The 26,541-nt window shown below is 36.4% G+C and overlaps 2 protein-coding genes across 2 annotated transcripts; one reads left to right on the top strand and one right to left on the bottom strand.

Annotated features, from left to right (window-relative positions):
• The first annotated feature begins 534 nt into the window (after positions 1–534).
• Positions 535–5,832, top strand: LOC117327057 (achaete-scute homolog 1-like). Its single transcript, XM_033883886.1, has 2 exons — positions 535–1,080; positions 4,446–5,832. The coding sequence occupies exons 1-2, from the start codon at positions 535–537 to the stop codon at positions 4,551–4,553; spliced, it is 654 nt and encodes a 217-aa protein (XP_033739777.1). The 3' UTR covers positions 4,554–5,832.
• A 1,129-nt stretch (positions 5,833–6,961) lies between these two features.
• On the bottom strand, positions 6,962–8,906 carry LOC117326750. Its single transcript, XM_033883472.1, has 3 exons — positions 7,971–8,906; positions 7,609–7,837; positions 6,962–7,365 (listed from the first exon to the last, which is right to left on the bottom strand). The coding sequence occupies exons 1-2, from the start codon at positions 8,904–8,906 to the stop codon at positions 7,616–7,618; spliced, it is 1,158 nt and encodes a 385-aa protein (XP_033739363.1). The 3' UTR covers positions 6,962–7,365; positions 7,609–7,615.
• Between the last annotated feature and the right edge of the window lie 17,635 nt (positions 8,907–26,541).

Here is a 26,541-nt window from a genome sequence, read left to right as displayed (position 1 = left end):
GTATCACTAATTTAAGTGTCTAAAATAGGAATATTGAAAGTTCAAAATGTATCATTCCATTGACCTGCATGTACGGCCTCGCTCATAACATCGTTTGTTGTGCTAGGGTGTGGGAAGGTGCTAATAAACATGGCGATTTTATTTATATAAAAGAAGACATCATTACCACGGGTTGATTTCAATCTTTCTTATTTGTCAGTTACAGGCAAAGGCCTTTTTTCCAATATTATAAATTCGAATATCTGAAAACTCATATGTACTTATATATAAATTATATACAACATTTTGAGATATTTTCTAAACTAGTATGCAGCACGTGTTTAAATTCCTATGATGACATCACAGTTCAATTTCTATAATTTCTGTGGTATCCGAAATTTTTATTCCGATTGCGGTATCCGAACAGTGTGTTAGCTGCATCATTAATATTGCAAGGGCTAATCTCCGGTTGGTCTTTATTGTCGTGGATCGCGTGCGGACATTCCAGAGGTAAATGCTAATCGTTGACGCTCTGTACTTTCGATCTACATAGAAATGACAACAGGCTGCCAGTACCGTTTCCCTCCGATAAGCCAGCATCGGCAGCAGGCAGGTGGTAATTTTTACCCCGCTTCAGGAGCAGACACCCGTTCGGCTGAAATCTCACGTCAAACCGTCATGACAGTGAAAGAAAGAAGTAGTAAAAAATCAGGTGGGGGAAAATCGGCATATCGGCATGTTCCACATAGCCAAAAACCACCACAAGTCGTCGAACGGCGCAATGCACGTGAGAGAAGGCGCGTTCAGGCTGTTAACACAGCATTTCTACGGCTAAGAAAACATGTTCCATCTCATACGAAACAGAAACGGTTGTCAAAGGTGAAGACACTTAGAGTAGCAATAGATTATATAAAACAACTGCAAGATATGATTGTTGACCATGACCATTCACCCGGAAGTTTCCACAGGAAGATTGTACCCGGTGCGGATAATATTGACCAGGAAAACGTCATCCCAAAGAGTATCCACGACAATCTTGTAATGCTTCAAAGGAAACCACATTTCCCATGGGATATGCCAAAAAACTGTACCCCGCCACAGGTAAGTTCTGTTTAAATACTTTTGTTCACGATTCATCAGCGATTTTGACATGTACAATGTATATAATGCACGTCACTCTAGTGTTGGTTAATAGCGATCGCCCTGAAATTCGTCCGTCTTACCTTCCATCCTTTAGGCGTTACTTTTACATCCGTTCTCAGGCAAAACAATTTGTTCTAGGATAGGCCTGTTAACCCTTTGATCTTTCCTTCCTGGTTATACAGTTATGCTTTAAAACAGTATTTTTTTTAGAGAATGTCGGGAGTTTTGTTTAGACTTTGCGTTTGCGATTCATAGCTTTCCTATCTCTTACTTTTAACATCTCACATACTAGATTAAAAAAAAAAAAAAAAAAAAAAACCAACCTAATCAGCATCAGCTATACGATGTTATTTTAAATGCATAATGCAACTTATACTGTATTGTCATGTTTTTTGCACAATCTGTTTAAATATAGGATCTGCGATATTCACGTGAAAATTATATGTCAAGTTTCCAGGGAAATATCTCTCAAGAAAATTAATGAATATATAATTATTTTGTTTGCACTGTCATGCTATAATTAAGGAGATAATGGAAATTGTTTTCTGATAACTCATTTTTATCTTACCAATGCACATAAATAGTGATTTTCAACATACAAAAAGCTATAAAATGAATATGCTGTTTAAGATTAATAAAGTTATTTCATAACGCATTATATACAATGAAGGTATATATCAATTAAGAACAAACTAGAAATTAATATTTTTGTGAGGAATATCATACACCCTATGCTTTTAAAGAAAACGGTACTATTGACATGTTTCACAAACATTCAAAGTTTAAATGGAACTCAATAATTGTACACCACACAGTTTTGTTACACATTTATATACAAAAAGTTCTTTTATCTACAGTCAAGATAGAAATACACAATGTTTCCCCTGTATAAACGTAAAAAACACCCCAGCTAATAACTGATTCATGTTGAAACTATTGTAAGATAGCTATTGAGTTTGGTATCTTTCATTTTAAAATACGTCATACGACAACAAAACGGACATTCTGCATATTTATTAATCAAGTCATCCATAAAATGAACATCTTTCTATCAACATGTGCATTTTCCCAGAGAACAGAGGAGGTTTTGACATGAGATTATATTTTTGGTTACAATTTGTGTTGTTGATTGCACGTTACTGGGTTAAATTGATAACAGTAAATGATATTCATTTGTAATTACAGCATTTAACATACTTATTCTTAATGCAAAATTGAACAGGAATTTATTTCTTGATAAATTGATAAAAGAATCATAATGATTTTGATTTGATTTGAACGTAAATGTATTTTATTGTTTAGACACAATTGGACAATATACAACTTATAAAAGCCCTCTCTACAAATATATATTACAAAGATTGTGATAGCGACACAGTATACTTATAATGTTTATAAAGAAAGAAAAGCAAATTCATTGCACATTCTAGCTACACATCCAATACACATCCCTTATCCATTGTCCACAAAAGCACAATCCTAAATCCTTCATCGGGTCACTCATGAACTTTATAGTTTTCTTATTCATATGTCATAGATTAGAGGTTTATTATAAACTGTTAATGATATACGTAATAAATGAACCAATCTCAATATTAATATCAAAAATGTGTAGACTTTAAGCGTGACATAGGTAGGATATAAAAAACCCACATAGATGTACTTGTTCACACGAATGTTTTGCTAAGAAACGGTCACTTAGTCGAATAAATTAAGTAAATAATAATTTGAGTATATTTACAGTGAAATATGCAGCTACTGTTATAGTTTAACTGGAACTGAAATTTGTCATGGGCGATATCTTCTGTAAAACATCGCCTTAAGGTGATATTTTTCAGGTAATATACTTGATAATGATGACAACAACGCCTTCTTTTGGCGGTCATGGAATAGTAACTATGATAAGTTTCCGTGAACATACTTTTCGCGGAATTCTTTCTCTCTCGATATTTTCGAGGATGGAATAATATCTTAATTAATAGAAACCAAGATATTAAAAGAGAATTAATGTATTATTGTAAATTTCAGTATTTCCAAAAAGGCCGAAAATGCAAATATGCGAAAATTAGAACCATCGAAAAGAACAACTTGTCCAGTATGCAATGTAGATAGTGGGTTTTAAACACCAAGTTTGAAGATTTCATATAGATCAGTTCCGATGAGAACAGTTAAAGGGACTACTAAATGGTTAGATTTTTATTTGATAACATTAAATTGTATTGGAATTCTAAATGTGTAAAAAGTTATGCACTTTGTCATATCAAATGTCAAAAAGGCAAAACATACAAAATATTTCAAAAAGATGTCAAAACTGTAAGGTTTTATTAAGACTTTCTTTCTGATTTGACACGATTGGAATAGTGTCTATGTGTTGCTATACATTATGGATTCTTATTTAATTTTACAAGAAGAAAGAAAATGTTTCTGAGATGTTTACCAAAATAAAAAACAATGAAGAAACTTCAGAATGTTATGATAAGTTATGTACATTGTATATGATACTGATTCAGCGATTGATGAAATAAACACGCATGGTGACTCAACGATTGACGAAATTAACACGCATGGTGACTCAACGATTGACGAAATAAACACGCATGGTGACTCAACGATTGACGAAATAAACACGCATGGTGACTCAACGATTGACGAAATAAACACGCATGGTGACTCAACGATTGATGAAATAAACACGCATGGTGACTCAACGATTGACGAAATAAACACGCATGGTGACTCAACGATTGACGAAATAAACACGCATGGTGACTCAACGATTGATGAAATAAACACGCATGGTGACTCAACGATTGACGAAATTAACATGCATAATGATTCAATGATTTTTGAAATTTATACGCATACTGACTCAAATTAGGGTTAGGGTTAGCGTTTAGCGTTTATCATAGTGACTAAACGATTGATGAAATTAACATTACATAGTGACTCGAAGATTGGTGAACTTAACACACATATACAAATAAACAATTGATGAAATTAATACGCATAATGACTCAACGATTGATGAAATTAACATGCATAATGACTAAATGATTGATGAAATTAACATGCAAAGCGCCTCAACGGTTGGCAAACTTACCATACATAGTGACTCAGATATTTTAGATTTTAAGAACTGTTGTAAAAAAGAAATCGATATCATTTAAATTCTTAATTGAAATAAATTCCTAGAGTCGGAGAAATACCGATATTTTGAAAATAAATACAAAATCGAAACGCTTATTTTCAATATCGTTATAAACAATACATTATTGATATTCAGTGAATTTAACGTGAATATTTTTTTTTATGTTTTTTTATAGGTGAACTATCATTCCGCACACACGAGCGATGATGACGACACCGTTGTTTCCCTTCCGGAATATGGCTCCCTTGGAATGCACGAAATCACAAGTCTCCCGGACACGTGACTTTGCAGCTGTCACGCGATTGTGTTCCAAATCTCATCAAAATATGAACTAATATGTGGATACAGTAATTACTTCATTTAATCACGATCATTCAACGACTTCATTGAACAAATAGGACAATTCCCTTTCCTGACAATTGTGTGTTTCGTATGTCTATACAACTGTTTTGCCGGAAGTGTATAATCTGATTGTTGTTATGGTACCACAATTACGTCATTTCTGTCAAAATGGCCGATCTTTGCTACCTTATTTCCAGACACAGTACTGTGAGAGGGTGAGACAGTGGAGGTCTCTAAACTTTCAGCTGAGATTTTGAAACAACCTTTCAATCGGCTATTGGTGGTTTTATAAACTGTTTATATGAACCGTTTCCGTTCTCAAACATTTACAAACCATCTTCGTTTGGAAATTCTGAAGAAAAGGAATGGAATTCGACACCTTCCACACAAAAGAGATATTCTCTTATCCGACATACAGCGGGAAATTCTGGACATTGTTGCAAATATGCCTTTTATCACGTGACAGGTGTATCTCGGTGGAACCCGGATTGGATCTTGAAAACAATATCTTAAATTTAGACATTGTTTAACAATAATCAGAATAATTTTATAAATACAGATTTTGATTTTCAATTAAACTTCAAGTACATATTCGATATGAATGTGACGGTGTCTATGAATTTACTATGAAACTGATTCCATAGCTCTTCTGTGTTGGAGGTTAGTATGTACAGAGATCGATCATGAGCAGGTGTCCTTAAATGGCGAAGGAGTCGCGTGCCAGCGTTCCATAATGCAATCGTTTAAATGAAACTGCATATACGATATCTTCAAAGTAACTCACTGAAGAAATGGACGATCATTTAAACGACTGTAAACGCTGGCAAGAGTGATTAGCACGCGAGAATGGAGCGGCCATATTTGATGTCTTTTCTTCCGATGGTAGATTACATCGATTGGAGACGTATCCCTGTGATAATCTCTGAAAGAATATTTTTGTTACTTGCTTAAATTGTGATTTATTTCAGCTATGACGGTGATTGAATTATACTAAATATAGTAAGCTGAGGTAAGCCAAGTATTTCAAGTACTGTCAGAAACACAGGGACTTGTATAATATATGTATATATTATTTGTGGATACATATATTCCGTCTTTTGGTAATGCATTGTTATACTTGCTTGTGATCGTGTATTGATTGTTACGTCATTTTTTATGATAGTATCGTAATAAACTTGTGGGGAAAAGACGTAAAACTTCTCACGCAAAGATCAATATTTGCTCCCCTGGTTTAAAATTACCACGGTGCATGGCCTTTTGTAAATAAAGAAAGTTCATGTTTTCTTAAATTGGTGTGTGTGTTTATCGTTATTGTTTGAACATGAAAATTTAAAATAAAATATCAACACAAAATCCGTGTAGATTATGAATATTAACATGATATTGATTAATTGACCGACCAATCTATATCTTCTATCATACTGCCGTCACTTTAATGATAATAAAAGTTAAAAAAAAAAATGAAAAAAAAAAATGATAAAATAAAAAGATGATAGCTAGAACTGAAGTTGGATTTTTATCGTGTTATCAAATTATTTTTAAAGTATAATTCGTACTCTATATGAGCAAAGGAGCTGTTGTTCATGGCAATTAGAACATTTGATATTCAAAATACAATGTAGCTTAATAAAATGTTTGCGTAACTTTGGAAAAATAACTAACCCGAGTGAAGGAACTGCCGTATACAACAACCACTCCGGTATGTAACCTATATATATATCATACATGAAGTTCGAGATGTCAATTTTACCACCAGGGAATCGTTGCCAAATACATTAAAGGGGCATGGTTCTTCAATTTGCCATACGGTTATTTTCAAAGGAATCTATGTTATATATTATAATCTAGCTGCTCCTCAATTATATTTTAACACATCTAAGAGATAAATATTGATTCCGTAATCAAGGAAAGACTGGTGGTAATTTTAAATTAATATATTTTTGGGAATGAAAAGGAAATCTCTTCAAACATTATGTTTATGCTGCTTATGAGAACTAAAATCAATAATTAGCTCATCAGCTGATGAAAATGACGGCGTCAGTCCACAGCTTCCAAATCGATTTTAATCACCGAATGCCAAATAAAGATATCCTCAAATTAATGAATGGATAATATATGGATGGTGACATTAACATCAAAATACATCTAATTAGTTTGTGTAATCCATAAATGAAAAAGTAATTACTATTTCAAAAAAGTGTGTGCAACATTTTATTGTTATCGAGCCGTACAAGCTTATAAGAGTTCTTTCTCCTTGCATATATATTAAGCCCGAGAGGGGTCACCTGGAAAAAGGATAATAAATCTAAATTTCTTACAATTCTGTAATCTCTGCACCGATCAGTTCAATTTTTATTGATCTAAGCGACAAGTGTACCCGCGAATATTTTCAAGGGCGAGCTTATAATTACGAGCTGGTTTAGGGGAGTAAGTCTATCTTCCTCTCACTTAGAGCGTGACCATCCCTCAAACTGTCATTCCCAGTATAAACTGGTCTATTTTGACGAATACACATATACCAGCATTGGCACGTGGTTTCTTTGAATACATATATACTATCTTCCACAAAATATGTTAATCACATGGTGATGATTATATGTTAATGAACATGTGCTACTGTATCTTAATCCATTGTAGGCGTTTTCAAAATTGTTCACTTCATGAGAAGATTTCAAATACTGCTCCCGGAAAAGTCTTGCCTCAGTCATCATTATGACGTCATTGAACTTTTCTAGGACATCTCTTTGATCCATCTGAAATACATTAAGTAACACCGAAATTTAAACTTTAATGTGTGTTTTAGTATGGCAGTTCTATAGTCCACCCAGTTACAATAATGAACAGCGAATTTACAAGTATACCGATGTACAACGTCAGATTGTTAATTTATTTACCACACGTACCGATACTCTTTCGATATATCAAAACAAAATATCCCTCGGAGTCTCTTTTGATTTAAACATAATTACCATATATTAACAAAACGTGAAGCTCACCTCCACTTTATTGCCGCTGGGAGTCCCTCCTCTGCTGACTGACCATCCACTGCATGAGTCGGTCGTCTGTTGAGGAGAGTCCTTGTACGGTCAGTTGAGGGCGTGTCACAGAGTTGGAAAAGTATTTGCTGTACCTGCATCCGTTTTCCCTGGTGGTGTCGGATCTCGGGTCGCTTCTCACATCCTGAAACTGGAGGCTGAAGGACGGCAGACGGGGACCACGTGCTCCCTGAAGACAATCAATATTACAATATTACATTTTATACATAAAGTACAAGTGTACATCCATTCTTATGACTTTCTATAATGTAACTTCCGGTTACTTCCGGTCCAACCCATTATAAGATTTTAATGCTGCTTACCCCTTGAAGAAGTTGCCTGTTCCGGTAATCCCTGGTCGCTACTACATGTCTGTCAAGCAGGTTCTGGAATTCCGCTTCAAATTCTACAACATTGCGTGCTTTTTCTGGTGTGTCTGGAGCTGGAGCGGTTGGGGCCATGGTCCCAGTTTCTCTTGCGGCATTGGGTCTGGCTAGAACCCGGAAGTTGAGCTGAGAAGGCAACATAGAATCTTCACTGCTTGTGGTCGAAGATGACCTGCCGTCGTCTTCTATTTCTAGTTCTGGCATTTGATTTTTTTCCAAAACTTCGTGAATGAGTGTCAGAGCCTGATACTCATGAATCCCTCTCCTGGACTCCACCATTTGTGATAAATCGGACAATCTGCTGTTTGTGTTTTGGAGTATAGATTCCTTCATGTCCTGGCGTGTAGGAGTTGGCGATCTTTCCCATCCACTTGATGACATGTCACCTTCATATCCATATCCTGTCCCAGTGTCGCTGTCTCTTGACATTTCGTCTTGGCTGGTTAGATTGCTTGGCTTTGCCTTCCGGAAAAAGTTGGATATTCGTGATGAGAGGTTAGAAGAAACCCGACTTTTCCCTGTTGATGACGAAGAATCGTTGCTAGCTGTATCGCATCTCAAGTCCGATGAATCCTCTCGATAGTATGTGATATCCATTTCTCTTTCGGTACTCTGTGCATCCGTATATTCCGTATATTCGTCCATGTAACTTGATTGGTCAATCCGTAGACTAATTACGTCATCGTCTGTCGTATTTGCCACAGACAGAGCTTGCTGGCATTTTTCTACAATGTCCCTCGTAGCCGGTGAAGTGTGACACTCAAGATCCTTTTTGGAGTCCGTAAAACTTGAATTCTTGCTGATAATTTCCGACAATTTCTCGTCTTCGTCACGTGACCGCGAATCTCTTACTTTCGTAAACGTACAGCCCATGTTTATCTATATACAAGAAGGAGGTAGGAAATACGTGTACATCAAAGCTCGTAGCTAGGCTAGAGTTGCGCGATCCCAAAATGCAATCAGAACAATGAGTGTGACGTCATAATGTTTCATTTACTGTGACGTCATAATGCTCAATTCATTGTCAACATCATTAAGTTCTAAAATCTTCTATGTACATTCCGATCGTCCTAATGTACTATGTTACTTTTCATCATATATATAAACCATTTTTTTTCGGATAAAAGTATGAATTGTTATAACATTTCCGAAACAAGTCATACCTACTTATATTAATTACTCTCGCAAAAAGACCACGATGGGTACCCGGATAAAACCCACGTGGTCGGGCAGGTGACCAGATACCTTTTCAAGATGAGAGAAGACGCGTTACCACTGTACCAGCCGACCACCTTGATCGGTAGAGTGGATATTGGGGCAACATGACTTGTGGCGACAAAATACTTTTTTTGTAGAAAGACAACCGTATTAATTGTGACTAGATATTGGGACAAGCTAATAAGTGGTGACTAGATATTAGGACAATCGGATTAGGGGTAACTTGATATTTGGACTATCGGATAAGGGGTGACTGACTATCGGATTAGAGGTGACCGAATATTCGGACTATCGGATTAGGGGTGACTTGATATTTGGACTATTTGAATATCGAGATTTGACATGACTGAGTATTTAAGTGATGGTTTTACCTTGCATTAAGTGGACCAGAGACCGACTACTTGACTAAATGTGGTATCATTAAAAAAAGAACTATTTGTGTAGATCTATATATATTCATCACAGTATAACTAAGACAAGAAATTCAAATCTTTACGGATCTCCAAAAACATAGTGGATATGATACATTGTGCTAATAATTAGATATATAACACAGTGACACAAATGACGAAGGAAGACAACTTTATGACTCCTGCTCTGACCGGGCCTCGAACTCACGATCTACGGCACCCAATCGCCTAGCCAGAAATACCCGCAGCTTATAAGAACGTTTCAATGGCGCAGTGATGGTCCGCCCGATACCCTGACATGATCATTGTGGAAGTCGTCTATAAGATGTCATGAATACCTGGGTCGCAATGTATTTACATACATGGTGCGAATGGTACACATATTATAAACTGGGAAATAATTATTACCCGGTATTTATGACGAAAAAGTGTCATCAATAAGCTTTCAACGACACCAAGACTGCGATTCTGTGACAATGTATAATGTATCAAGGGAAGTAACTCCAATGTAGAAACTGAACAAGTGTTTAAATGTGAAAAGGAAACGTTTAGTCACCCGAATGAGTGCTTATAAGGATAAAATAGTCAAGTATTGAAACAGTTATGAGGTAATTAATTAGTCTGCCAATGTGAAGTGTAGAGATTGAATTATTTTTGTTTTAACCATTTTCTTATACGACAATGCTTGGACAGTCTGTACAATTACCGGTCCCAGAAAGTTTCTTAATTACACAGATAAATTGTATGATACATAGGTCAGATTTTATTTCGCAAAAAATATTAATGATAGCCGTGCGTGATGATCTAAAATAATAATAATAACTACGGCTATCTGACATTGGAACTGACTATCGTTTTGTTTTCGAAACGATAACGTTGATCATTGTTTGGGAATCGTATGTTTTTCTTTACAAAAAAAAAAGATAAAAAAAAATAATCAATAAAAAAATAAAATAAATAAAAAAAATCAATAAAAAAAAAACAGCGAAAGTCAAAATATCTTTTAAATAAGTCAATAAATATATAGAGAGAGTAGGGAGCTAAGACTTTAAAGAATCTATTATGTACATTTCTTATCATCCGTATCAAATATCTTAGCCATGCAGCATTTAAAAAATACCATAAAAGGTCAATATTTTTCATTTCTTTTTTTTTTATTAACTGTCAAGTGTGTATAAGTTATTTTCGCCCAAAACATCTGCCGTCTTCAATTCCCGTGGGTGCATGCTTCACAGTTTTTTTTTTTATTTGATGGCGGTGACGTAAATCTATACCGGGCACTGATGTTTTATTGGATGGTCTTGATGACGTTTTCACGGCCATGGCCGAAATATCCGGCCGGATCTTGAAAAGTTAAACATGACATGGATTTTTTTCTATTGAATTAACCAAATACAGCTGAAACCCTACTGGTATGTTTTTAACGATCAACAATTAAATTTTACAATAATTTAATTTTTGGTATTGAAAAATGTTTTTTTTTTTTTTTTGTAAAATATTTGATATTTATATGATATGCAAAGTTGGACAGATTGTACATTTGTAAAATGTCTTTTATTTTCGACACAAATGAACAATCACAAGACTCTGAGATAATTGACAATCTGAGTGTTGAGCGGACAAATCCGCCGCACAACACTAGCTTTTGGTATATGGAATGCTTATTATAGGGTTTATTTCTCGATTTAATCATATATCTTGCTAAGAAAAATAAATAAATGCTTAACCGGTCCCAGAATGTTTCTCAATTGCACAGATAAATTGTATTATAATACACAAGTCAGATTTTATTTCCCAAACAAACTTAATGATGGCCGTTTTACAATTTTACAATAATGTAATTTTTGGTATTGAAAAATGTTTTTTTGTGTAAAATATTTGATATTTATATGATATGCAAAGTCCTCTACGAATGTACGTACTGTATGTAAGTTTTATTAGGTCACCTGAGACGAAGTCTCAGTTGACCTATTGCAATCGCCTTTTGTCCGGCGTCGTGCGTCGTGCGTCGTCCGTCGTGCGTCGGAAACAATTTACATTTTCAACTTCTTCTTAAAAACTGCTGAACTAAATTCAATGAAATTTTACAGGAAGCTTCCATGGCTGAGGGTGAACCAAAATTGTGAATTATATGGTCCCCAACCCCCAGGGGCCTGAGGGGCGGGGCCAAAAAGGGTCAAATTGACTAAAATTTCAAAAATCTTCTTCTCTACTCTCAGATATGGTAGAATCAAATACTTTTCATAGATGGAAGGGTCTTAAGGTGCTTTACCAAAATTGTGAATTTCATGACTCTGGGGTCTCACGTTTGCCCCTGGGGAGGGGGTAAACTTTACTATAGTTTATATAGGGAAATCACATTTTTGACTATTATTTGTTGGATATCTATTGGAATTCATTCTAACTTGGTTCAAATTATCAGCATGGGATGACAGTTTGATGGTATGTACAAGTTGGCCCTGGTTGACCCCCAGGGGCTGGTGGGCGGGGCCAAAAAGGGTCAAATTGACTGAAACTTCAAAAATCTTCTTCTCTACTCTCAGATATGTTAGAATCAAATATTCTTCATAGATGGAAGGGTCTTATGGTGCTTTACCAAAATTGTGAATTTCATGACCCTGGGGTCTCACGTTTGCCCCTGGGTAGGGGGTAAACTTTACTATAGTTTATATAGGGAAATCACATTTTTGACTATTATTTGTTGGATTTCTATTGGAATTTATTCTAACTTTGTTCAAATTATCAGCATAGGATGACAGTTTGATGATATGTACATGTTGGCCCTGGTTGACCCCCAGGGGCTTTTGGGCGGGGCCAAAAAGGGTCAAATTGACTAAAATTTCAAAAATCTTCTTCTCTACTCTCAGATATGTTAGAATCAAATACTCTTCATAGATGAAGGGGTCTTATGATGCTTTACCAAAATTGTGAATTTCATGACCCTGGGGTCTCACGTTTGCCCCTGGGTAGGGGGTAAACTTTACTATAGTTTATATAGGGAAATCACATTTTTGACTATTATTTGTTGGATTTTTATTGGAATTCATTCTAACTTCGTTAACGTTATCAGCTTGAGATGACAGTTTGATGTACATGTTGGCCCTGACTGACCCCCAGGGGCTGATAGGCGGGGCCAAAAAGGGTCAAATTAACTGAAATTTCAAAAATCTTCTTACAACCCAAATAAGGTAGAATTAAATACTCTTCACAGATCGAAGGGTCTTAAGGTGCTTTACCATAATTGTGAATTTCCTAGCCCTGGAGTCTCGCGTTTGCCCCATGGGAGGGGATAAACTTTACTATAGTTATAGGGAAATCACATATTTGACTATCATTTGTTTTATTTGTTTTGAAATTCATTCTTTCATTCAAATTTACTGAAATATTTCAAAAATCAGGTGACCGTTAAGGCCCATGGGCCTCTTGTTTTTAATACTACTGTACATGTATAAAATCCTGTCGTCTGATTTGAGCCTTTACTTAAGGGTATATGCTTCCTCAATTTGCCATACATCTGATTTTCAAACGTTTAGGAAAACATTTTTTATCCCTTTTCTTTATTTGTTATATTAAATATTGAATATTGTAACTTTCTGTTGATGGAATGATATACGTTTCATGCTAATTACATCATTTAATGACAAACATGAAATATCGATATCGAATTCACTGTCGAGATAAGACTTGTGGTAATTTTGAATAAATATATTTTAAAAAATAAACATGAACTATCTTCAAAATCTAAATAACACTTTTTCGTGTTTGTAGTGATTATGCCCTGATCCAAATTGTGTAGTGTTTTCACTACTCTGCTTGGGAAAATGACGGTATTCAGCACGCGATATCTGATCAATTATGAGATGTCGAACAAGGAATATCTTCAACACATTGCTTTAAATAAGATGTCTTTACAATTGATTAACGTCTAATTAACGTCTAATTACCAGGTCCTAGATCGGTAACAGGGGTTGGGGGCTGGGGACAATTAATTTGAGTTATGTCCGTCCTTCTGTATTTGTTCAAGGCCAGGGTCTATCTCATATATTACTTGAAACTGGAAATCCAGACCTAAGGCATGGGTTCGAACCTAATGGAAAACGTTGTGTCATATATCAAAAGGAGGTCACTGTGACCTCTATTTTGACCTTTGATCTTTATAAAAGAAAATGCGTGTCTGGGTTCTATCAGCTGTACTACAAACATTTACTTTTTTTATAGGAACTTACGACTTGGTCGTCTGTTGGTTTATCTTATATGGATCATCGTATGAGGTCATTATATATTGGCTATGAGGTCATTATATATGGGGTATGAGGTCATTATATATGGGGTATGAGGTCATCATATATGGGGTATGAGGTTATTATATATGGGGTATGAGGTTATTATATATGGGGTATGAGGTTATTATATATGGGGTATGAGGTCATTATATATGGGGTATGAGGTCATTATATATTGGCTATGAGGTCATTATATATAGGCTATGAGGTCATTATATATGGGGTATGAGGTTATTATATATGGGGTATGAGGTCATTATATATGGGGTATGAGGTCATCTTATATAGTGGGTATGAAGTCATTATATATGGGGTATGAGGTCATTATATATGGGGTATGAGGTCATCTTATATATGGGGTATGAAGTCATTATATATGGGGTATGAGGTCATTATATATGGGGTATGAGGTCATTATATATGGGGTATGATGTCATTATATAGGGTATGAGGTCATCTTATATAGGGTATGAGGTCATCTTATATAGGGTATGAGGTCATTATATATAGGGTATGAGGTCATCTTATATAGGGTATGAGGTCATTATATATGGGGTATGAGGTCATTATATATGGGGTATGAGGTCATTATATATGGGGTATGAGGTCATCTTATATATGGGGTATGAAGTCATTATATATGGGGTATGAGGTCATTATATATGGGGTATGAGGTCATTATATATGGGGTATGAAGTCATTATATATGGGGTATGAAGTCATTATATTGGGGTATGAGGTCATTATATATGGGGTATGAGGTCATTATATATGGGGTATGAAGTCATTATATATGGGGTATGAGGTCATTATATATGGGGTATGAGGTCATTATATATGGGGTATGAGGTCATCTTATATATGGGGTATGAAGTCATTATATATGGGGTATGAGGTCATTATATATGGGGTATGAGGTCATTATATATGGGGTATGAAGTCATTATATATGGGGTATGAAGTCATTATATTGGGGTATGAGGTCATTATATATGGGGTATGAGGTCATTATATATGGGGTATGAAGTCATTATATATGGGGTATGAGGTCATTATATATGGGGTATGAGGTCATTATATATGGGGTATGAGGTCATCTTATATATGGGGTATGAAGTCATTATATATGGGGTATGAGGTCATTATATATAGGGTATGAAGTCATTATATATGGGGTATGAGGTCATCTTATATGGGGTATGAGGTCATTATATATGGGGTATGAGGTCATTATATATGGGGTATGAAGTCATTATATTGGGGTATGAGGTCATTATATATGGGGTATGAGGTCATTATATATTGGCTATGAGGTCATTATATATGGGGTATGAGGTCATTATATATTGGATATGAGGTCATTATATATGGGGCATGAGGTCATCTTATATAGGGTATGAGGTCATCTTATATGGGGTATGAGGTAATTATATATGGGGTATGAGGTCATTATATATGGAGTATGAGGTCATCTTATATAGGGTATGAGGTCATCTTATATAGGGTATGAGGTCATCTTATATGGGGCATGAGGTCATCTTATATAGGGTATGAGGTCATCTTATATAGGGTATGAGGTCATCTTATATAGGGTATGAGGTAATTATATATGGGGTATGAGGTCATCTTATATGGGGTATAAGATCATCGAATATGGGGTATGTGTTTATTTTACATTGGACATATGCATTACTATGATGTTATTTCTTTTCTAACGGAAATGCAAATACTGATATAAATCTCATTTATAAGCTTTCATTTATTTTATTTTAACTAACTTACTTACTAGTAGGGATAATTGTTCACTTCAAATATAAATACACTGTACTTATGATAAGATGCAATTAATCCTTGACCTTTCCACCAAAATGACCCTGACCTTTGACCCAGTGACCTTGATCTTCGTTCGGTTGACTTCTTGTTTAATGTGTTATTTCGACCAATTTTGCTTCAGAATGTCATGGTCATTATTGAATAGTTACAAAATTTGATTTTTCCTTTGACCAAATGACCTTGGCATCTTAGACACGGCACCTGCGACTTTTGGTCACTTGCTTTTTTTTTAAATTCCGACAGTTTTACTTCTTTTCAATATCGTAATAAAATGTTCATCAGTATCTGATGGTGAACTGAACACCCTTACCAAATGTCAACTAAATCGGTCAATAAATACATAAGTTATCAGGAGTTAATTTAATTTGTGCGCAGACAGACAAAAAGACAGACAGACTGAAGGACTTGCGGACAGACCGACTGATTTCTATATGGCATCCGTACCAGATAAATCTGCAATAAGGGGTGATATTTCTGAAGTCATTCATTTGGATGCCAACAAATTCAATAATTGAATGAATTAAATCCTAAACGGAATTGCCATATGTTCATTCTTGTTATGAATTCACCGAATGGACTTGTTTTAGTGAATTTATAAATAAAAAGTAACCATTTTTAAAGTCTGTTTAACAATTTTATTATCATTGACAATCCCACATACATGTAAGAGTTATTTCCCCTGGTCTGTAGACTTGGCCCTAGAGGGGGCTTTCATTCAGTTTCAGTTTCATTATCTTTAAAATCGACAATAAATATTAATTTTATGACGAATTCGTTATCAATCTTCCGAGTTTCGGTGATTGGGTATTCATCAATCTATGTGACACGTGCATTTGCAAATCATTTTAAAGTCGAGCTCGTTGTTATCACGAGCTGGTTTAAGGATACGAGCTAGACATTCTTCCGTCTGACTAAGAGCCCGGATGACTGACACATAAAACGTCATTTCCGTTGCCTTTATGAAACTGGCGGTATTTTGACGAATACACACAGACCAGTATTAACATTGGCATCTTTTGTCACGTGGTCTAATTATAATAGATACTGACTTTAACATGTTTTAACGATAGTATATTGATGTACAATGTATGCGTGTTTTCATAAGATGAATGCAGTTATGCTTAACATTTCACCGCCTTAGAAATACTATTTTGATAAAAGACGTCCGCTGGGGTTCGGTTTCAAAGAGAAAAATACTGCTGCTGGAAAAGCCAGGCCTCCGTCATCATCATGACGTCATTAGACTTGTCTGTTGAGTGCTTCTTTTGATCAACCTGGAATATGAAGTTAAAATAGAATATGAAATTAAAACTCCATAGATTAAAAAAAATATCTTTTTTAGTACATAGCACATGACCGACGTCAAGCTTATAAATTCATTTGCTACACGTGCCCATCCTCTATTGCCCTAGTGTTTCAACCAAGTGTTAACAAATGTTTTCGTTCAGAGTCTCTCTTGAGTTTAGCACCGTAACCCTTAATTAATATCAATGAATACCTCCACTTTATTGCCGCTGGGAGTCCCTCCTCTGCTGACTGACCATCCACTGCATGAGTCGGTCGTCTGTTGAGGAGAGTCCTTGCACGGTCAGTTGAGGGCGTGTCACAGAGTTGGGAAAATATTTGCTGTACCTGCATCCGTTTTCCCTGGTGGTGTCGGATCTCGGGTCGGTTCTCCCATCCTGAAACTGGAGGCTGAAGGACGGCAGACGGGGACCACGTGTTCCCTGGAGGCAATCAATATTACAATATTACATTTTATATATAAAGTACAAGTGTACATCCATTCTTATGGCTTTCTGTAATGTAACTTCCGGTAACTTCCGGTAACTTCCGGTCTCATCTATTACATGTATAAGTTTTAAATGTTGCTTACCCCTGGTAGAAGTTGCCTGTTCCGGTAATCCCTGGTCGCTACTACATGCCTGCCAAGCAGTTTCTGGAATTCCGCTTCAAATTCTACAACATTGCGTGCTTTTTCCGGTGTGTCTGGAGCTGGAGCGGTTGGGACAATGGTCCCAGTTTCTCTTGCGGCATTGAGTCTGGCTAGAACCCGGGAAGTTGAGCTGAGAAGGCAACATAGAAGCTTCACTGCTTGTGGACGAAGATGACCTGCCATCGTCTTCTATTTCTAGTTCTGACATTTCACTGTTTTTCCAAAACTTCGTGAATGAGTGTCAGAGCCTGATACTCATGAATCCCTCTTCTCGATGCCACCATTTGTGATAAATCGGACAATCTGCTGTTTGTGTTTTGGAGTATAGATTCCTTCATGTCCTGGCGTGTAGGGGTTGGCGATCTTTCCCATCCACTTGATGACATGTCACCTTCATATCCATATCCTGTCCCAGTGTCGCTGTCTCTTGACACTTCGTCTTGGCTGGTTAGATTGCTTGGCTTTGCCTTCCGGAAGAAGTTGGATATTCGTGATGAGAGATTAGAAGAAACTCGACTTTTCTCTGTTGATTCCGAAGTATCGCTGCTGGTTGTATCGCATCTCAGTTCCGATGAATCATCCCGATAGTATGGGATATCCATTTCTCTTTCGGCGCTCTGTGCATCCGTATATTCCGTATATTCGTCCATGTAACTTGATTGGTCCATCCGTATGCTAATTACGTCATCGTCTGTCGTATTTGCCACAGACAGAGCTTGCTGGCATTTTTCTACAATGTCCCTCGTAGCCGGTGAAGTGTGGCTCTCCAGATCCTTTTTGGAGTCGGTAAAACTTGAACTCTTGCTGATAATTTCCGACAATTTTTCGTCTTCGTCACGTGACCGTGAATCTCTTACTTTCGTAAACGTACAGCCCATGTTTATCTATATACAAGAAGGAGGTAGGAAAATACGTGTACATGAAAGCTCGTAGCTAGGCTAGAGTTGCGCGATCCCGAAATGCAATTACATCAATAACTGTGACGTCATCGTTGTTTTATTGTCTCTGACGTCACAATGCTACTACGCTATCCATTGTAAACGTCGCTCTTCTTGGTGGAATTGATTATCAAAATTGTAGTCACATGTTTCTGTGTAAAACAGCTGGTTTATTCCACTGATTTATCTATTTTAAGCAAATATTTATGCATTTTATTGTATGCTACTGAATATTAGAAAAATACGCAATGTCCATGTCCATGTATAACTCTTTTGATAGTGGAGCAACCAGATTACCGGTTAATCCATATGGGGACATCCGGATAAAAAAAACTAAAACTTCATACATATACATGTATATATATAATATTGCACTATTTCGAATAAGTGATACAACATTTTGTTAATCACTCTTGATGTGAAAGATTAAAGCGCGCGAGAAGTCTCAATATGGGAGGAAAATGGAGTACGTTGAAAAGCCGACTTGAAGACAGGATAGCGAGTCAAACAGATTAGTTGTGGCTGGACATTGGAATATCCGGAAAAGCGGTGAATGAATAATGTGACAACCGGCTTATTGGTGACTGGATTGTGGGACAACCAGAGTAGTGGTGACAGGATAGTGGAACAACCATATTAGTGGTGACTGGATAGTGGGACAACCATATTAGTGGTGACTGGATAGTGGGACAACCAGAGTAGTGGTGACCAGATAGTGGGACAACCAGATTAGTGGTGACTGGATAGTGGGACAACCAGATGAGTGGTGTCTGGATAGTGAGGCAACCAGATTAGTGGTGACTAGATAGTGGGACAACCATATTAGTGGTGACTGGATAGTGGGACAACCATATTAGTGATGACTGGATAGTGGGACAACCATATTAGTGGTGACTAGATAGTGGGACAACAGGATTCGTGGTGACTGTATATATATAGTAGGACAACCATATTAGTGGTGACTGGATAGTGGGACAACCAAACTAGTGGTGACTGGATAGTAGGACAACCATATTAGTGGTGACTGGATAGTGGGACAACCAGATTAGTGGTGACTGGGTAGTGGGACAACCGGATTAGTGGTGACTGGATAGTGGGACAACCATATTAGTGGTGACTGGATAGTGGGACAACCAGAGTAGTGGTGACTGGATAGTAGGACAACCATATTAGTGGTGACTGGATAGTGGGACAACCATATTAGTGGTGACTGGATAGTAGGACAACCAGACTAGTGGTGACTGGATAGTGAGACAACCGGATTAGTGGTGACTGGATAGTAGGACAACCAGAGTAGTGGTGACTGGATAGTAGGACAACCATATTAGTGGTGACTGGATAGTAGGACAACCAGACTAGTGGTGACTGGATAGTGAGACAACCGGATTAGTGGTGACTGGATAGTGGGACAACCATATTAGTGGTGACTGGATAGTGAGACAACCATATTAGTGGTGACTGGATAGTGGGACAACCGGATTAGTGGTGACTAGATAGTGGGACAACCGGATTAGTGGTGACTGGATAGTAGGACAACCGGATGAGTGGATCATTGGTGACAGCGGTCTGGATTGTTGAAGATCCGGATCAGTTGATTAAATAATGAACTGCAGAAACATGATAACCTATCATGGAATGTATAACTAGGCATACCCTGTACTTCTACAAAGTTATTAGAAGTTTTAGGGCGTTGGATCTCTAAAAAGACATACCTATACTTTCTTGTTTCAGAGGGGTGTACTTGATAGATGTACATGTATATCATTTTACATTCTAAAAAATCTACACATCAGTCTTGTTCAAAGTGCACCTAATACACAAATCATTGGTAACTGTGGAATATACAAGAAAAATCGGTTTAAGTTTTCTTTATTTGACAATGCTATGTGTAACCTCTTGCGGTGAACGATAGCTACTTCCGGTGTACGCCGGATTTATCAGACCAGATAATACTCTATTAGTACCCGATAGAGGACGTAGTATCTCTTTTCTCGTTTTTCTATCAAGACGAGAGACCTGTTAACTCTTTATATCATTGGTGAACGTTAGTCGGAGCGAAATGAAAAGGGTGCTAATGGATCGCCCATGTAAGCACAATTATCTCTTATTCGGGATTAAAAAAATTTGTAAAACTGCCAAAATGTTATTTCTTTGTCGACCAATTGATAAGTTTAAATGTCAATATCTATATTCACTTTCCTTACTTCAAGTGGTTGTCTCACACTTGCTTTATGGCTTAATGCCAATGACGTTAATCTATACAATACTGCTTTGAACTGTTAATTGATTTTTGACAAAATTTTTGTTTTGAATGTCAGTTTTTCAATACAAGTTCATATATGGTGCTTTGACGATTGGTTGGAAAGACCTTACGACTTTTTTTTATGTTTATGGCGTATCGGATTATCGGTACTCCGGTTCCCTCCCGATACTTCAACATAAATATATTCAAGATTAAACATATGTAATGAGTACCTTTAATTCAAAATTAATTTCACCAACCATAGACAAATAATCACCAGCATAGCGGTAGAAATAAATCGATTCTTTTTAGGTTATCAATTCCGTGTAACAATAGTTGTTTGGTGTTTTTTTTACAGTGGTCTGTCATTTCTAATACCCCATTTACTATACATGGATTTGTTTAAAAAAACATATTTTACTGTCACAGGGGAAAGCAATAGGATTAAGCACACGTAATTACAACATTATCAACGCACCCTCCCAAAACAAGCACATCTAACAGCATTTCTATAAATACTGATAATTGGTAGCAGTGTTCTATAAAGTTAATGTTAACAACCTCTCTCCCCCCCCCCCCCCCCCCCCCCTCCCCCCGGTCCTACAAAGTTAACATAGCAACCCCCCGCCCCGTTCTTTTAACAATACACCCCACCCAAACCCCAACCCCCGTATAAATATTGAAATTAACCTACTCTGCAAATTTTAATTCGCTGATCAATGAATAATAATCAACTGTTGAGGTAATGAAACTACGTGACCTTATCACCGAGTCGGAAACGGTCTGTCTGGAATGCTGAATAATACCGTCGAGGTGATAAATTGGTGTTTCAATGTCAGGCGCCAAATACGCCAAAATATAACCTTATCAAAACTATCCCGATTTACGGTATCATAGAATTCATTAAAGTAAAGATATTAAAATCGGTTGCTGCTTTCAATGAAATCAAGCACATTTCTAAAAATCATAAAATTTAGTTTTAAGCTTGTTACTTATAGGAAATATTGGGTTATTTTCGCAATTCATTTGATATCTATTTATATCTATAACGTTAATGTTCAAACAGCTTAACGTATGATTATCATAAAAAAGTTTCTTCGTGACGAATTTTCTATTTAATCACTCATTTTTGAGTTCTTCGGCTCTAAATCGAGACGAATGGGCCCATAGACTATCACACATCTATCATAAGGTTTTAAATAAAGCGTAGCCGAATCGACTTGTAACTATTTACCAACCGAGTGTATATAACATTAAAGTGTTGCCAAAATGACCTGTTATGTTGATTATAATTTCGTATGCTTCAAACCACTGTGTATATACTCTTCACTGATCATTGATCTTTTGATATTTCGAGTATTCGAATATTAAGCCAGAGATAAGTCTGACTAAAACTGCAAATCTGCCGAAAATGAATCAAATGACGTGGTCGGAAATATCCAAACCGATTTTAGTCACGTCGACAAAAAAATTGTTCAATGACCAGGATTTTCACATTTTCTTGTCTTGCGGTGCTGATCTTAATTTTTCAAAATAATGTTGATATCGTTCATCATAACAAATAGCACTGAGTACATGTTATATTTGAATGACCAGCAAGTCGCTGAACTGTACTTTACAAAATTCCTAAAGTATTGAAATAATCACAGCTATTAGAAACAAGAGTTGTTTCCCTTTATTCGCATATTTTTCAACTTCTCAGACCACCGAGAAATGCTATCTTTACTGAAGGCCATATGATTGAGACATCTTGTTTCCGGATCACTTATTCACTTCATTTATTTTTTTCTTTTCTTTTTTATTTTTCTTTCATTGTGTACCTAGAATAATCAAGAATAGTGTATCACAGACTATATTGACGATGTTCTGTTGTATTGTAGTCCGGATGGATCAAATTGTGTTGTATCTGTGTCCGGATTGACAAGGATCCGTTGCATCGTTGTCCGGATTGATCAGATTAATTTGTTTCGGTATCCGGGTTGATCAGGCTCCGTTGTGTCAGTGTCCAGATTTATCAGGTCTCTTTGTTCGGTGTTAGAATTGATAAGGTTACGTTGCATATATGTCCGGATCGGTCAGGTTCCATTCTATTGGTGTCCGGATTGATGAGGTTCCGTTGTACATGTGTCCGGATTGACGATGTTCCGTTGTACATGTGTCCGGATAGATGAGGTTCCGTTGTACATATGTCTGGATTGATGAGGTTCCGTTGTACATGTGCCCGGATTGATGAGGTTCCGTTGTACATAAGTCCGGATTGATGAGGTTCCGTTGTACATAAGTCCGGGTTGATGAGGTTCCGTTGTACATATGTCCGGATTGATAAGGTTCCGTTGTACATGTGTCCGGATTGATGATGTTTCATTGTACATAAGTCCGGATTGATGAGGTTCCGTTCTACATGTGTCCGGATTGATGATGTTCCGTTGTACATACATGTAAGTCCGGATTGATGAGGTTCCGTTGTACATGTGTCCGGATAGATGAGGTTCCGTTGAACATATGTCTGGATTGATGAGGTTCCGTTGTACATAAGTCCGGATAGATGAGGTTCCGTTGTACATAAGTCCGGGTTGATGAGGTTCCGTTGAACATATGTCTGAATTGATGTGGTTCCGTTGTACATATGTCCGGATTGATCAGGTTCCCTTGTTTGAATGTTAGGATTCATCATGTTTCGCTTTCCGGTTTAACAAGGATCCGTTTGCACAATGTATCGATAATAACAAGACAGTCACGGACTAGTAAATTTCCGTTGTATTGAAATCCGAAATAAAAAAAGGTTTCTATACAATGTTAAAATATTTGAACTTTAAATATTCATTGTTGTCACGAGACAGATTCTGTACAACATTGATGTCGCTGTCATTGATGATGGATATCCGTAGATACCCGTAACAGATACTTGCAAAGAAATGTTTAATAAAATACTGTTTAAATTTAAATATCAGTCATGGCATCCTTCCTTCAGCTGATAAAGTCGGTCTTATTCGGGTTATAATAGATCGGGATGTCTTTAATTCGATGTTCCATCAAAATTTGAACAAATGAGAAATGATTGAAATTTCATAATTGATTTTTCATAATTCATTACTATTTTAATTATGTCGATTACGGTAGAGATATCAGGGTTTCTTTGCGATCATATTATGGAAATAAGCTGCCTGTGTTGAGAACATTTGATACCGCCGATAAAAATGGACGTACAAGGATTTTTCTCAATTACCACGCGACGGAGACCGCCGAGGACATGACATGTTTCCGTTTGAATGTTTCATTTTTATTTTCTCCGACATAATACATCAAATTGAAATTAAAATCTATCTAAAGGGCTATAAAACCCGTCTAAATTATCCGAATTGCTTCTCTACATTCTCTCAACAGACGGAGGGATAGATTTTCCGATATGTTTGTATCAGAAACACATTGAATTAACAGCCATTTCGTTTCACCAGAATTTAAAATAACAACATTATACCATGCGTGATGTACCTCGATATCAATACTATCTCTAACATCGCCAGATCTCGCACTTTATGAATGTCCCTGTTGAAATTCTGCGCGAATATATTTATTTTTTATTTTGAATATCTACATGCCCAGAAAAAAAAACTGCCTACACACGAACGTATTAAATATACATAAATAAAAAATATTAAAGATATGTAAATTTAGAAATACGAATCATCCTCAGATTGGAATGACCACTTCCCGAAATCCCTTCTCTCCATAATAACTTATATTTCCACTGTTCATATATCATAGAAACTTTATATGTTTATGAATTTCCATGATAATTCAATCAGGTCAAGATATCAGGTATAGTATTTTACGACTTCTACTTCAGCCGGTAATCTAAATAAGGATTAACATCTTAACATAATAAATTCAGCCTATATCTAAAATACTTTGGATAATGACTAAATGGTCTTGTAGATACAAACGCAGATTATATCGATAAAAACACCCCTGAATCTCCTATGGACCCTTGTGGTCTGAGGTCGTAAGGTCAAATTCAAAATATATGAATACATCATATTAATATTTTTCTGGACACAATTTGCGGGTCATTGGCCGGGGTTTATTTCTTCCTTCGCTAAAACATGCACGATCCGAACGGTAGAGTTTAACCATAAAAGTACGAATTATACAGGTTTTTGAGCAAAGTCCTAACAGCCCGAGTTGAAGAGGGTCATATGCTTAGCAATGACATTCCGAATTACAGAGAATTTCTTTCTTAATAATGAAATCCGAACTGTACAGGGTTTGGTGTTTTACCATGGAAGTCCAGTTTGAAGAGGTTTTTATGCTTTTATATAATAGTCCGTATTGTAGAAGTTTAAATGCTTTAACATAATAGTCCGTATTGTGGAGGTTTTCATGCTTTAACATAATAGTCCGTATTGTGGAGGTTTTCATGCTTTAAGATAATAGTCCGTATTGTGGAGGTTTTCATGCTTTAACATAATAGTCCGTATTGTAGAGGTTTTCATGCTTTAACATAATAGTCCGTATTGTAGAGGTTTTCATGCTTTAACATAATAGTCCGTATTGTAGAGGTTTTCATGCTTTAACATAATAGTCCGTATTGTAGAGGTTTTCATGCTTTAATATAATAGTCCGTATTGTAGAGGTTTTCATGCTTTAACATAATAGTCCGTATTGTAGAGGTTTTCATGCTTTAACATAATAGTCCGTATTGTAGAGGTCTTCATGCTTTAACATAATAGTCCGTATTGTAGAGGTGTTTGTGCTTTACCATAACAAGTCGACTTTGAGAGGATCTTTTACTTGACCAAAAATTCCGAATTGCAAAGGGTTGTTTGCTTTAACAAAATGTTCTGAATTGTAGAGTTTTTGTGTCTTGCATTATAGCCTGAACTGCAGATGATTATTGTGTGTTATTACAAAAGTGCGAATTAAAGAGGTTTATGTTCTTTGTCATGACAGTCCTAAATGTAGAGGGATTTGCGATTTACTATAACAGTCAGACTACAGAGGGCTTTTAATTTTACCATGACAACCACAATTTACGAATTACAGAGGTTTTTGTGCTTAAACTTAAAATTCCCTATTGTAGAGGGTGGTGTGTTTGACCATCGGATTCCGAAATGTACTGGGTGTTTTGCTTGACCATAAAAATCCACATTGTAGTGGGTTTTGTGTCAACCGAAACAGTACGAAGAGGTCTTTTCACTTCATCAAAACATCCCGGACTGCAGAGGTTTTGTGCTTTACTAAAAGAGTCCGAATTGTAGAGGTTTTTGATCTTGACTAAAACAGCCCAGGTTAGAGTATTTGGAACTTTATGAAAACAGTTCGAATTGTAGAGGTTTTTTGAGCTTTTCTTTAACACTCCGAACTGTAGGGGTTTCCGAGCTCTATGGTAACATTCCGTATCGCAGAGGTTTTATGCTTCACTTAAACTGTCAGATTTGTAGTAGGTTTTGAGCTTTACTTTAACAGTCCGAAATGTAGAGGTTTTTTTCTCTCTAACAATCCGAACTGTAGAGGTTTTTGATTTTTACTCCAACAATCAAAAGTGAAGAGGTACATGTATTGAGTTTTACTGTAACCGTCCGAAGTGTTTTACTTTAACATTTCAAACTGGAGTGGGTTTTTGTGCTTTGCTTTTACAGTCCGGACTG

The sequence above is a fragment of the Pecten maximus genome, chromosome 5, assembly GCF_902652985.1.
Source record: "Pecten maximus chromosome 5, xPecMax1.1, whole genome shotgun sequence".
NCBI lineage: Eukaryota > Metazoa > Mollusca > Bivalvia > Pectinida > Pectinidae > Pecten > Pecten maximus.
This window is presented reverse-complemented; position numbering and strand designations above follow the sequence as displayed.